This window comes from Lemur catta, chromosome 11 (genome assembly GCF_020740605.2).
Source record: "Lemur catta isolate mLemCat1 chromosome 11, mLemCat1.pri, whole genome shotgun sequence".
In the NCBI taxonomy this organism is placed as follows: domain Eukaryota; kingdom Metazoa; phylum Chordata; class Mammalia; order Primates; family Lemuridae; genus Lemur; species Lemur catta.
The window spans coordinates 29980994-29996894 of NC_059138.1; the positions used below are offsets into that span (position 1 = coordinate 29980994).

At 33.1% G+C, this 15901-nt stretch overlaps 1 protein-coding gene across 13 annotated transcripts in view; it reads left to right on the forward strand.

Annotated features, from left to right (window-relative positions):
• The window catches only part of TFEC (transcription factor EC), a 185034-nt gene that overhangs the window by 137265 nt on the left and 31868 nt on the right, over window positions 1–15901 (forward strand). For all 13 annotated transcript variants that reach the window (XM_045564403.1, XM_045564398.1, XM_045564402.1 and 10 more), the window contains 2 exons: window positions 3962–4207; window positions 11581–11667. In XM_045564403.1, the coding sequence (XP_045420359.1) occupies window positions 3962–4207; window positions 11581–11667 (333 nt within the window). The remainder of the gene's footprint in view (window positions 1–3961; window positions 4208–11580; window positions 11668–15901) is intronic.

Below are 15901 nucleotides of genomic sequence, written 5' to 3' on the forward strand. Positions count from 1 at the left end.
TTTCTTTCATCAGAGTTTTGTAATTTTCTTCATACATATTTTCTTATATTCATACCTAGTATTTTATTTTTTGAAGTGCTAGCGTAAAGGACAATGTGTTTTTAATTTGAAACTCCACTTGTTTATTGCTGGTATATAGGAAAATAATTGACTTTTGCATATTAACCTTGTATCCTGCAACCTTGCTATAATTACTTATTAGTTCCAGGAGGGTTTTTTGCCAATTCTTTTGAATTTTCTACATAGACTATCATGTCATCTATGAACAAAGACAGTTTTATTTCTTCCTTCCTAACTTGTACTCTTTTTACTTCCCTTTCTTATCTTATTGCATTAGATAAAATTTCCAATACCATGTTAAAAAGAAGTGGTTCTGGGAGGGAACATCCTTGCTTTATTCGTGCTAATTGTAGGCTTTTTGTAGATATTCTTTATCTACAAGATGAGGAAGATCCCCTCTATTCCTAGTTTACTAGGGGTGTTAAATTTTGTTGAATGCTTTTTCTGCATCTACTTATAAGATCATGTGACTTTCCTTCTTTAGTCTGTTGATGTGATAGATTACATTAATTGATTGTTAATTGATTAATTCAATTTATTTAGCATTGTTTATTGAACTTATTTATTTCTTTTTTGTGTGAGTTTTGGCAGATTGTGTCTTTCAAGGAATTGGTCCATTTCATCTAGGTTATAAAATTAGTGAGCATAGAATTGTTCATAATATTCATTTACTATCCCTTTAATATCCCTTTATATCATTTATCATAATATTATTATCATAATCATCATAATATTCATTTACTATCGCTTTATATCACTGTAGTGATGTCTTCTTCTAGTGGATTCCCAAAGCTCCCTGTGATCCCCTGTGTACTCATACACTGTACTGTAAAGATTCATTCTTTCATTCCTTCATTGAACACATATGAACACATATTTTTAAGTGCCTGCTATCTGTCATTCTCTGGGCTATGTACAGAAAGTGTGGCAGTTGAGCAGCTAGCAAGATAAATACAGTCACCACACTTGAAGAGCTCATTTTTTTCTTCACTGTCTAGATTGTGACTAGACTGTATACCAGTTGAGGGCAGACACTGTGGTAATCTCCCTTCTACCCTCGACTTAGTGTCCATGCATGTTTGAGTCTCCAAAACCATTTCTTGAATAATTGTATACATGAACAATGGCAACCGATAATTTCATTTACTTCATCTCACAAAATAGTGGGACACTGAGTGAAAGAAATTCAATAGATCATTTTTTGTTTTTACATCCCAGGCAATTTAAAAGTATTTTAAAATTGGTGGCACATGGATAAACTCATGTTTTATAACAAGTTGTCCCATTCTTCTGGAATCAGTCCATGATTGGAAAAGTCAGAGATTTTTCTAAGCTGCAGTATAATCATTGAATCTTCCCATGCTTTACTAAGCTTTTAGTCTCTTCTGCTTAGTTTATAGATGTATAGATAAGGTCTAAGACAGTTCTCACTTTTGCCTGCTAAACCTTTGTAATTCCTTATAAATAACCAATAATTTGGGTAGAGTTAGAGTTGGTGCCATATTATATTTTATTCTGGCTCTGAATAGAGTGGTCTGAAGAGGAGATGGTAATCTTCCTTTGAGAAAGGAAAAGCATTTGTGAGTTCATTTCCATGACTAAAATTTGTAACTATCTTCCAAATTCTTTTCTGTTTCATATTGATCTTTTCCATTTGAGATTTCCTTTTCTTTGCCCTCTGTGTAGGGCTCTCTCTCTCTCACACCTGACTTAAAATCACTTTCTCTCCCAATGTGTTTTTAAAAATCACTATTTTTTGTAGAATTTTAAATTCATTGTACATATTACTGAGATTTTCCTTTATACCGCAATCATTTCAGTCATTTACTCAGGAGCCAATATTGTAGCACTTAGGAAGTCAGGCTCTATAATCTGGTTCTGTCATTCACTAGCTAAATGGTATTAGTAATAGGCGTGCCATTTAAACTCTCCAAATCTCAGTGGCTTCATCTATGTGGTGCAATGAGGATACTAATGATACCTATCTCCTAAGGTTATAACAAGATTTGAATAAAATAATGTATGTAAATTGCTTAGCACAGAGCCTGGTACCTGTTGTTTATTATTATTAGCATTATTGTTATTGTTGCTATAGTTGATATTAATACTGCCCAGTAGATTGTAAGTGCCTAAAACCCTGGGATCTCATGTATGACTTCTTTTCTACTCTTGATATAACACAAGAGTAAGTGCTCCAATAAAGGCTTTTAGAGTTAGTGGATGAAAAGTAAAAAATGAATTAGTTAACGAGTTATAAATTTTGATTCAACATACTTTTCTTAGAACAAGAGATATTTCCCATCTGTAGGCATACAATGTCCTTTAGCATTCAGTTATATCCTGTGAAAGATGTTCAGATTTGTGAAACTGAAAATGTTCTTTATAATATATATTTTGTAAATGTGTACAGTTTAAGAAGGATTAACTTAAAACAGTAGGATAATCTAAATAGCTACCTTAAAAAAATTACCACTGGCATTTTAATGAAATGTTATTTTACAACTTTAAAGCTCATAGCAATATAATTAGTAATATGTGTAATCTTTATTACCAATCTTAATCTTTTTTATATGACTGAAAAATTATTTTATGGTAGTACAATTAAAATAATGCTAAAAATGTCAGCATAACAGAATTAAACTAAAGTAACTACCACAATATTGTACCCCAAACCAGCTAATTTAAATGCAAAACACTTTGTAAAGGCTATTTATCTGGGCTAATGCATGTTAAGGGATTTAAGGAGTAGTTTGTGTAACTGAAATAAAAGGAAAACTAAGCACTGTACAGCAATCTTTACTATTGTTTAACATTAGGGAAATATTAAATAGGTTTATATACAGGCCACTTGAGGAAAATGTATTAGAAGCCACATCACAGCACAGTAAATATAAAGAAAAGTGGCAGGCAATACTACATTCTTAGGCTTCTAAAGGGAAGTCTTGAAATGCTTAAAATTGTTCTTACACAAATGGTATATGGTGTAACATTAACTATTGTAACTAGACTGAAGATGCACAGAATTTTAAAAGCATGTTTTGAAAAAGAGATTGCGGACTGGGCAGTTATTGTTTAGTTGGCACATGACAGTAGTTTTCTTCTTTTTTTTTTTTGAGTGCTTCTTTCAGTCAATTCATAACAATGACTTTACCAATTTATTGTCATTATAAGGTGAAAATATGGAAGAGTTTAAGGATAAGATTTTTAAAAAATACAACTAGGTACAGTATAGAAAATTTGGAAAATATAGAAAAGTAGAAAAAAATCGCCTGGATTTTCACCCCCTATAGAGTATCACATTTAATATTTAGTGCATATAGTACTAGTTTCTGTTCCCTCATACGCAGTTTTTAAATTTTCTTAATAAAAAGGGTTTTTTATGGACACTGGCCCCAGTCCCCCACCCTGCCACCATCTGGTCTTGTAATTACCACAGTCATATTTATAATAATAAATAATATTGTCAATATAAAAAATTAAAAAATTAAATGTTTCGATTACGTTCTATAGAATATTTATGTGTAATGTAAAGAAATCCAAGGAAGTATATTATATAAAAATTATTTATAAGAGTGAATCAGCTGTACTATTATTGTTATTGTGTCCTTTTAGTCCTTTCTTTTACAGACCCTCAAAAAGTATTGCTGCTTATATATTTATTGCTAATTTTAAGGGCTATTCATTTTAAAAACATGGTTAGCATTTAAAATATTTTGGTAAAGTTTAAATTACTTCTTAAAAACCATAATCCATTAAAACCATGTGCAATTTATGACAGAAGCATAGATGGTAGATTTGAGAGAAACTAGATGTTATAGTTTGTTTATTGTCATAATTCAATAGTTGAATGAACTCTGATTTAACAGATGATGCTTCACATTGTTTGGTTCCTATTTTGTAGGTCCCAGCACACCTGGAAAGTCCTGCAAGGCCTCAGCTACAGAAAGCCCAGAGACAGCAAGTAAATTCTTTCATGACGCTTGACCACCAGATCATCAGCCAGACTCTTAAGCAGTCACAACCTCCAAGCAGTGCAGTCCTGGTACAGCATGGACACACAACTCCGGACAGTGATGCTGGCCCCACAGGAAACCCACTCACCAAGTTACTAACTCTTGGGAAAGAAGATGACAGTGCAGAATGGCATGTATGTCTAATGGCTGGTTATGAAAATATATCATCAGTTTTTGAAAGAAACACTGTTAAAGAAATTGAAGTCAACATTTTTACATTAAACATTCTACTTGCAAATTCATTTAACAAAGGGAATGTGTTTTTTAAAATTATTAACTATATATAAATTATTATGCATAATAAATTATAACAATTTTTAATACTCATTTCAATTATGTATCAATGTGAGTCAAAGTAGCCACTAAGCAATATGTGTTTAGAAGATTTAGCTCTAATTGCAAAGGTTTTCTGATAACTTTAGCTGAAATATGTATCAATAATTGTATCATCTTAAATATGCACTTAAAACAGACAGAAGTTGTTTAAACAGCAGTAAATTTGTGCTATAGAAATGTTTATTAGACTAAGACTAATAATCTTACTCCACTTAATAGTTCATGGAATTATATCCAAATTTTTTTTACTTTTGGTTTATATACATTCATTTCTATTTTCAACAAATATTTGCCTACCCTTTACTGAATGGCAGGAATTTAGAGATGCTGAGGATACAAAATAAATAAGAGTGTCTAAATTCATGTAGTTTATATTTATTTTCACTTGCTTGTGTGAATCTTCAAAAAATATGGAAGAATGAATAGAACTAGAAAACACCTGGAACTGATAAAAAGACTTCCTTTAATATCTCAATTTAGAAAAACTGCATTAATAACAGAGCTTTCTTTTCTTTTCTTTTTTTCATTTTTTTTCCCATTAGATTTGTTAGAGCCATGGTCCTATAATCTCCCAGGTTTAATCTCCTAATCTATGTTCTTGGTGATTATTGCTGATTTCAGGTGGATACTTTCAGCTATTAAGTCTATAGCTTCCAGCCATGAAAGGGTAATGCTTAGAATTCCATTATTTGAATTTCAAATGACAGAAGATTTTATTTTATTTTTTAAAGTAAATTTTTAAATCTTTTAATCTGGAAAAGAGAAAAGGATAAGGATCTGGCATATTGTTAATGAAATATAAAACAACCACAAAATATGACTTGCTGAAATCCAAAACTGAATGTAAATCTCTACATGTATATTTACTTAAACTTTTCAATAGTGGATATATTAAAATTTTTCCAAAAAATATCATAGAACCAGGTTCTCTATTCACTCTAAGAAGATTGTAAAAATATATGTAGGTTGAAAATTATCTGTATAGTAAATATTAGAACTACACACAAGACAATTTATCTCATAACCACCTCTTTCAAAGTTCACTTCCTTATGTGGAACATTGATTTCTAAAGGAAAAAAAAAAAAACAAATCAAAAAGGATATGAATGTGCCAGTCAATTCTAGGTAAAACCTAGAAGATAATATTATATATCTTATGAAATATGTTTTCCAAAAATTGAGAATGGATAAGCAACATATATCAGACTTCTGTGTTTTTCTTAGTACATTTTTTATTCCTTAGGCACACATCTTACCTTTGCTTTGTTTGTATACCTAAAGGAAACTTGCATGTTCTTAGTGGTTCCTTAGGTGGTCTCAGTCAGAGTCCTATGGCTGGGAAGGATTGAAAGTCCCAAGAGGTGCAGTGGCCTAGGGGCAATGTGAACAGTGGCTGCAGACAATTTTTAAAAAATTTTTTAAACCACTGTACTTTAAACTATGTGTATAAAAGTCTCTTCCAAACATTATTAATGTCCATTTAATCATAGTTTTATTCAGTCTGTAATAGTTTTAATCAGAATATGGTCTCCTTGAATTTGACTTATCATGGATACATTTTCACATACTACCATCATTCACAGACTTGCCATCTTTAATAGCTAGGATGTATCTTGTGCTGTTGCAATTTCCTAATGTTTTTTGATTGGTCCCAGGAGTCTATGTCTCCATGCAGAAAGTGTGCAGTCTTTGGACACAGATAATATAGTAGAGATAGTATGGTGTGGTCTCTGTCCTTAACCTCTCTCACCCACATTTTACACCTTGAAGAGTTGTTTTGATGCTTGGATTTTAAAAGTTCCTAACACAATGGCAGAGTGGGAGCTCAGAAGATAGTGGCTGTTGCCATCTTTTGGTGTTTCTTTCTTCTAAGTCTTGTCTTCCTGTGGCATCAGAGATTTCATCAATTCAAAGAAGACCCCAGAAATCATAGCTATCACAAGATACCTCTGTGAGATAATTCTTAGATTCAGGATTTAGTGATTGGAATTAGAAATAATTTTGAAGATTAAAGGTCTATGAGACAAAGAAATATAAGATCAAAAGAAGCATTGTATAACATGCATTTTTCTGAGATAAAATCCAAATTTATACCCATAGCACATAGGACTCTTCCACACTTAACCCGTGCACCTGACCCAGACTTAGCACTTAGCACCCCCATGGAACTCTGTGCATTGCCATAGGGATTCACTAGTGGTTCTCATGGTGGCCTGATTCTTCCTTCTTATATACCTTATTTACCTCCTACTCCTTAAATCTCCACCATTTGTCTGGATAATTCCAACTCGTCCTTCAAAATTCATTTCAAGTTTCATTGTTTGTTTGTTTATTCAGAGGAACTGCCATTGCCACATGCTCAAGGAACTAACTACGTACCATGTATGATCTGTACTGTCTGGGAACTTCAACTTGGGAGAAAGAGAAAAAATATTAACAAATAATTATATTGTGTAGAAAGATTGGTGGGGGCTGGCGTGACATAATCAGAGTTGATTCTATATTATTTTCTCAATTATCTAGGGAAATAAGTCTGGAGGCAGGAAGGGAGACCAGTTGTGAATCTATTTCTATTGTGCAGTGAGAGATAATGAAGCTCTCCATTAAAACATGTTAGAGCTGAAGCATATGTGAGATCACCATGTGGAAATGTTGGTGACAGCTAGATACCCAAATCTACCTTGAGGAGGAAGAATCTGGACTGGAGGAAGAGATTTGAGAGTTATCATCATGTAGATGGTACTTCAAATCTTGGATGAGAAAGAGATTCCCTGGAGAACTTGCATGCAGTAAGGATAGTGGTAACTAAAGATGGGATTCAGGAGATAGCCAATATTTAAGGGGTGGTTAGAAGAGAGGACCAAAAAAAGTAAAGTAAAAAGATAACATGGGGAGTACAATGTCACTGAAGCCAAAGAAGGAGTTAGTTTAAAGAAGGAGGGAATGATCCACACATCCAAAGTAACAGATGAGTCCAGTAAAATAAGAACCGACAAATATCTGTTAATGTTAAATTTAGCAGACAGTGAAAATACCAACAAAAGGAGCATCAGTAAGATGGTGGGCACAAGGTATTCCACCTTGAATTCAGAGTTAATAGAAGGTAGAGAGTTTGACCATCTGGAATGTTTGGGATGGTTGGGCAGAAAGATAATAGGGAAAAGGCATAAAAAGTCATAAAATAAAAATTGTTCAGATGATCTGCCACAGGGTCTAGATTAAATCTAAAAGAAAGGCTGCATTTGATGAATAAGATAGTGGGTTTAATTCAGAAATGGAACAGTTTAGATGATGACAAGACCCAAGGAATGGCCTTGAGAATAGGTAAAGAGAAGTCTAAATTTAGGTTTATGTGTGAACTATCAGATTTTGAGAGTGGTGAGCTAACATATTCAACTACAGTGTTGATTTGTTTTTCCTAGCATTCTGACAGTTGTTGCTATATATATATATATATATATATATATATATATATATATATATATATATATATATATATTTAGGTGCATATGTATTCATGATCATTTGGTATTTTTTTCCTTTACATTTTTACCTTGAATTTTATATTGCCTGCTATTAAAATTACTATTGTGGCTTTTCTTTGGTCATATTTTTGATACTTTTTTCAATTTGTTTCAGCTCTATCTATTATTTTAAAAATGTGTCTCTTACAGATAAAATGTTGCAATACTTTTAAAAAATCTAATTCAAGAGTTCGAGAGATAATTTCTTGGTCAGTATATTAACTCAGTTATATTCATGTATTCCTTTACTGTTAGGATTAATGGTTATCTTTGTTCATGTTTTCATGTTGCTATACTTTCTTTATTTACTATCTTTTTTCTATCCTCCATTGCAGTTTGTCTTTTTCTCTTTTTTCCAGTTTGTTACTTCTAATATTTTAACATACTTCTATTATTATTTACTTACTTAAAATGTTACTCCTAATATTTTAAGTCATATAGTTACTTTTTTCTATATCATTATCCTTATTTAGCAATATCTATGTCATACCCATAAGTAAAAATCTACCTTAGTGTGGTCTTATTTCCTTCTTGTTCTCACATATCTTTCTGTACTGATATTTATGGAATTCATGGATATATACACACATGTATGTACACATATCAACAGAAATACATATGTAAATATTATGCATATATGTGTGTGTATATATTTATTATTTAGACCACAAAATTTAACTGTAATTCACTCATTCTTATATTTGTATTAATTTCATGGTTTTATTTATCTTCTGACTAGAGTACTTCCTGAAAGACTGTTTTTCAAGATCTTTTTGCCGTAAAACTTCTGAGATTTTATGCTTAAGAAATTTTTTATTTCACCCACACATTTGTAGGATACTTTGTTGGCTATAAATGTCTAGGTTCAAAGTTCCTCATATTTAATACTTCAAATATCATCCCATTGTCTTCTTGCTCTCAGTGTTGTTGAAAAGTTTGATTCTCGTTCTTTAACCTTTGTTATTCTTTAAACCTGATTCTTTAAACCTTTATTTTTAAATTTCTGAAATTTTATAAATGTTTTCCACTGTCCCTAACCTTATACTTTCCATGCCTATTATGTCCATTTTGATTTTTGTAAAGCAACTTACTTTTTCTTTTTATGTTATTATCTTAACATTTTGAGGATGTTTATTTTGCTGATTTGTAATTCTTATTTTGTCTGATCTGTTAATTCTGTTTCATCTCATGTGAAATGGTATGTTTGTTGTCCTTTTTGAAACAGCCACTGGATTCCTAGTTTTTAATTATGGAGATCCCTGGAAGCTGTGGGACAAGGTTTTTGGAAGCATTTTAGATCTAATATCAATTAAGATAATGGAGAAACCAAAGCCTTCTATAAATCAGGGGAAAAGATAGTCACGTAGGCGGATAACAGAAATAAGGAATAGTGGTGTTAAAGGCAAAAGCAGAGCCTCCAAAGGACGGCGAACTTTCACATGTAACCAAGAAAAGCTTTCTGGAATAAGAGAAACCTAAGCATATTTATAGTCAAAAGAGAAGAATTAAAGATAGAAGGGAGTGGGACATTCTTCTTTCCTCAGGTCTTTTCACACCTGTTCAGTATAAATTTCTTGTCCATTTAATTGTGGAATATGAGTAAAGTATGAAAAAAAATTGAGTCCAATAACAAACAAGAATTTACTTCAGAGACTGGACTAAACAAAAGAAACAAAACATACGCATCTATCTGTTATGCTAGATCCTTTAAAGATCTCTCCATGTTCATGGAATAACATCCAGAGTCCTGACCATAACTAGAGCTACACTCTCTAATATGGTACCCACTAGCCACATGTGGCTACTTAAATTTAATTTTAAATTAGCTCAAATTCAATAACATTTTAAAAATTAAATGAAATAAAAATTTCAGTTTCTCTGTTACGCTGTTCACATTTCATGTGCTCAGTGGCCATATGTGGTTGGCTGCTACTATATTGGACAGTGCAGATATAGGGCATTCCCATAATTGCAGAAATTTTCTATGGGAACCCACAGACCTTCAGAATTCTGCAATGTCAGTTCCTTGACTACTTTTGGACATCATCTCAAACCCCTCTTAACTTTGTTCACTCTGCTCCATTCCCATTGGCCTTCTCACTCTTTCTCAAACATGTTGAGCTTGTTTCCACCTTAGGTCTTTGCATTCTCACTTCCTTTCCAAGGACCACCCTTATTCTTGTCTCTGTCAAAATATCAATAAATCCTTCTCTGACCACTTCCTCAAGTAACATCTACTCCCATAAAGCTCTATCTCCTACCTGCTTTAGTTTCTTCAGTCCATTGTTTGTTATCAAGCTGTTTATGGTCTGTTTCCTTAAGAATCTGGGCTCCATAAGGGCAGGAACTTCATGCTGTTAGGTATGATAACTCCAGTTCTTATCATAAGAGCTTGCAATAAACCTTACTTAATAAATGTTTGTTAAATTAATATATGAACAGTGTTCCAAATGTTTGTCATATTGCCTTTGGGAGTATATTGGAAGTCTCTCAATACTTGATTCTCTGAAGTTGCCAGAAATCTTCCTTAGGAGATAACATCAAGGGAATAATGAGGTATTTTTCTATGTCTACCAGAGTTTATTCCTTGGTGTGTCTGTACATAGCATGGGAAACTCATATCACTACCATTATATAATATAAATTCAGCATTCACAATATCTTTGAGTTTATATCACTTTAAGATTTCACAAAAGGGACTATGATGAGAGAGGAGATCTAGAGCTAGAACAGAAAGAGAGAGAAGCAGGTATATATATATTTTTAAATATAAGCTTTTTAAATCTCCCCCAGCTAAAGTACAGAAGGGGAGGAAGTCTATCTTAGAAAGGAGTTGAGAAAGGGAATAGAAAGCTGTTTGGGGTTAGGACAATAGAGCCAGATTTCCACGATATCAGTCCTCCCCATGCCACTCCCTAACTATTAATATATAATCTGGGACAAGCTATTGAACTACTTTTTCTCTCAGTTTCCTCATCTATATAATGGAGACAATAGCAGTACTCATTTCATAGGGTTGTTGTGAAGATTAAATGACCTGATATACTCAAAGCACTTAGAAGTGATGACACATGTCATGCACTACATATGTGATTTTTATAGTTACTATTTAAGATGTCTATGATTATTTTTGTTGTTGTTATTGCTTTTGCTATTATTAGTATTATCATTGGTCATTAAAGAAGATGGCATGATATGTTTCCATGTATTATATTAATATATCTAATTTGACCATGGATATTTGGATATTCACCTATAAGATGCAATCAAACATTTTAAAAGAAAAATAAAGTTTGTAGGAAGTCATCTCTGTACATGATAATTATATGGGCTCTGCCTGGCTCTAGATACTTCCTGATAACCACTCTTTAAGTAGGTAATGATTTCCAAGGGACCATCCCAAGGTGCTTTGCCCAGTTGTCATCTGTCAGCCTGTGGAAGCAAATGCAAGGAAAAGCAACTGATCAAAGAGTGTCAGGATTACCTCATTTTCAGTTCTAAAATATTCTGGGTTGTGATATGCATATAACCTCAATTTAAAGTGTCTAAGAAACTTTTAAAGATTACTAGAATTTTTCTCTCTGATTCAAAGTGAAGCACAACTTTATTACTATGTACAATATTCTAAATGTATTATATTTTGCTAGATGGAGGACGTTATTGAGGATATAATCGGTATGGAATCAAGTTTTAAAGAGGAAGGAACAGACTCTCCTCTGCTAATGCAAAGAACAGTAAGTGTTTCCAGACCAAAGGAAGTCATTGAAACTGAAATAAATAGCTTCTGGTGATAAAAAATAAAATAAAACTTGTTTGGTTAGTAAATGATGTTCTGCACTGTTGAAATAGACAAGATAAAAGATGAATATTAGAAAATATTTGTTGGTACAGAAAAAAGATTACATAATGTTATTAAGGAAAATTATAGATCTTGTACTATTATCTCTCTCTGTATCTATCTCTGTATCTATCTAATCTCTATATACATGCATCTAATTATATATCTAATCTGCTATAGCATTTTCTATGAGTAATTTAATCTTCAGATTTTCTTTTTGAAGCACAGCATATATGAATACCTTCATAAGGTCATGACTAAATTTTGACTATTTACCATGACTAATAACTATCAGATTCAGAGGCTCTATGCCTTTTTAGAGGAAAGAAAAAGATTGCAGCAATTATAAATAAAAATTTACTTCTAAGCCAGGAAACATAGGTTAAAGTTGTATTGTAAAGAGGTAGGATAGGCTTCACCCTACTTTAAAGCATATGGGAAGACTTCTGTGTTGAAATAAGTACAAATACATGGAATAATATTCAATGAAAAGATAATATCTTCCATTTGACTGCCATTGCCTTCTGATTGTTCATTTATGAATCACAAAAAATGTCATATGTAAAGAGTGGGTAAGTTCTTTTGATATATTTTGAAGTATGATTATTGGTCTGTTTTTTTATGGTTTATGGCCATTTAGAAAACATGAGAAAAAATAATATGAAAATTGTAATTGAATTATTACTTTTAAACATTTCAGTTTAAGAAAGTAAATTCTGACTATATCGAATATTGTGAACTGTTCATCAATAAGTCAAGGGGCTGGGCTATGCTATATGGGATGTTTTAAATTTAGGGCCTTAAGAAAAAAATTGGTGAAAGTATCCCTTTTTTCTTTGTTAATTCTTAAATAGACTTTAATGAAAGAAGTATCTCTTTCCTCTTTTTCTCTGGCATGCAGGACCTTCACATAGAGCAGGTCACTAATACTAATATTACCTGCCAAATACTGGATGAGGTTTAAAATCTGGTTTTGGTTGCAGGCTTTGTTTTTCTTTTTCTTTTTTAGGATGGAATGACAACTCTTTCTACCTTGTCTCTCTTTAGATTTCAAATAGCATAGTTATATGAAAACTGACTAATTCTCTAGATAAATATGTTATTAATGCTAATTTCTCCGTGTCTAATTTCACAGCATGAGGATGCTGTGTTCTTAACCAGTATTCAACTTGTGGGTTTGAGGAAATAATATTAATTTCCTGTAATCTTGTCTTCCTTGTACATGGTACTTACTCCATTGAAATTATATACTGAAATATTCTCTTTGTCAAATTATCTACTTGTTTTGTAGAGGCCATGTAGAATGGACTACTCAGTAAAAATTGGTGGTAATGACTATCATGAATTTGCTTTTGATACACGGAATGTACTTTTAAAAAAATGGACACTACTGGCCTATCTGTATTTATATAAGGAATATTTGTTCGTGGACAATCAATGATCATTGAAAATTCTAGATCCACATATAAAACGAAGAAATCCAATTAACCAAATATTTATTACACACTATTATATGCAAAGCATAATACTCGCACAATACAAAACTACAAGATAAGTGAGACAACACTTCCCATGTCAAGAGTCGACATTGCAGTGGGGCAGCACGATGAGTTGTACCTGAGAGGCAAGGACAGAAAGAATGTGGATCTGTGTCAAACACAGGTTCTAATCTAGGCACTGCATGAGTCACTTAACCTTTGCTTTGCTATTTCTGCATTATGGGAATAATTAAAAATATTGATCTCTGAGGCTGTTTTTAGACTACATGTGTATGTTTTAAATGCTAGTCAGAGAGTTGCTCTGCAGCTTGAATGAAGGAGAAATCATGCTAAAGTGAGAATTTTTGGAAATGCTTTGGGAAGAGATGATATTTGAAATATAGTTATGAAGTGCTACTAGTTAAGATTTTAAGAGATAGATGTGAAAGCAGAAAAGTAGCAAGTTAAGAGAACTATGTAAGGCAAGAAGTGATAAAAAAAAGGAAATGTATAAGAATAGCTGGTAGAATAGAGGCAGAAAACACTGAAGGATTTTTATAGTTTATGTAGATAAAAGTAAAGACTTGTTAGAGTCAGAGGAATGCTTTGAGTTAAGTATATTAGCTAGTGAACTTTTGGTTGCAGGTGGTATAACCTGACTCGTATGGGGTTTAAGCATGAAAGGAATTTATTGGTTCATGCCACCTAAAAATCCCTAAGTAATATTGTATTTGGGCAATCCTTTGTAAATTTGCCTCTGTTTTCTTCTGTGCTAGCTTTATTCTCAGCTGTTGAACAGACATTGTCATAGCCTATTCCCAGTCACACATACACTTTTTTCTTGCTAACCTAGATTTTTTCAGACATCCACTCCTTCGCAAGAAAGAGGAAGTTTCTGATTAATTTAAACCAATTCTGTTGGCCCCATTTCCCTTGCCAGAAATTGTTTTAAGAATGGGCTTGTGCTACAATTCTGGCATATTGAGCAGATCACTGAGACCTGCTAGAACGTTTTCCTCAAACTATAAAGTAGTTTCAAGAAAGAGAAGGTTTTTGCCTGTCCAGGATGTCACACGACAATGTGACTTACAGAGCTGCTGTAGCCATTTTCTTGCCAAAGGGTAGATAAACTGAGGAGAAACAAAAGAAACAAAGAGATACAAAGAATCAGGAGATATTCTGCTTATATGTCCCTGGAGAATTATTTGCCTATGGATTTCACATTATGTAATATTTTCCTTTTATTTTATAAGCTAGTTATGTCAGGATTTTTGGATTCTCACAAACACATGCATTCTAATGAATACATTCAGTCAGGGTGGGCAATCTAAGAGAAGGAGACCTATTTACCCCTTCATTCCTGTGAAAGCTCTGGGATAATCGCTTTTGGAGTAACTTTTGTCACATCTCTATCTCTAAGCCAGTTTCTCTGGATCTTAGGCCCACCCTAGAGCTGTATATTGAGCAGTGTCCCCCAACAAATTATCTAGACTCAAAGTGAGAACAAAGGAAACAGGAGTAGTTACCAAAATAAATGTGAGCAGATTCTAGTCAGGCTAAATCAACAGATGTCCATCACGGTAAGCTTCAAAAATGAGGATATTTATCAATAATCATAATTATTAAGAATTCACCTATGATATAACAGAGACTTTCTAAATATTTGCATATTTTTTGTAGAAAATCATGTTATAATTTCTGCTGGTGGGAAACTAGGAAGTTGCTGAGGGGAAGCCTGGGCTACTTGTGGTGGTTCCTCAGATTAATCAGGTTGAATGCATTGCTTCAAGGTGTTCACAGATCAATTTAGCCCAGGTATTTTTGATCCAGCAATAATGGTGAGTAATTAGTCACTAGAATCTGAATAATTAAGCCAAAGTTACCCCTCAATTTCTATTTGGTCAGGAGAGTTATCCACCTGTTAATTAGGTCTTACTGCAACAACGGCACAGACTGGACTGCAAAGAGCCAGGGCGCAGGAAACGTCCACCCAAGTCAGCTGTGCTCTCGACGGTTTATCTTCTCAGTGTCTCCAGCTCGTTAGCATCAGTGGTATTCTTCTCCTCCCGCTTTCAACCATCCCCTTACAGGGTCATATCCTAGAGCTTGTTATGACCAATTTCTCTGTATCCTTTACATTTTTATTCCACACTTTTGACCATTGCATTCTATTTTTTCAGTGCACTTACTCTAGTGGTTTAGTTTCGTTACTATTCAAGCTTGATGAGATTCTAAGATCAGTGGACTGTTTTCAATAACTACTACTTCCCACTCACAGCATTTTAAAAATTTCGTCCTTAATCTGTCTAGAGTCCTTGGTCCAGTACGATAACCAATTCTTCTGCAAACACTCTTAACAAGTCCCCATTTTCCTTCATTTTACTTTTCCTGGCCAAACCGCAATCCCCGTTAAAATCATCTCTTATCTTATGCTACATCTTAACCTAAGCAGATGAATGGGCAGGATTTCACCACATTTCTCATGGTACTCACTCCAAATATAGCGCCAAAATTTCACAGGGGTAATTACCACTGCCAGATAGTACTACTGCTATTTCCTTGTAAAATTCCTGTTAATTGAGACAACTATTTAATACCCTCTCATCACTCCTCAAGTCTCTAAGATCCATTCTCCACTTTTCAGAGGATTTC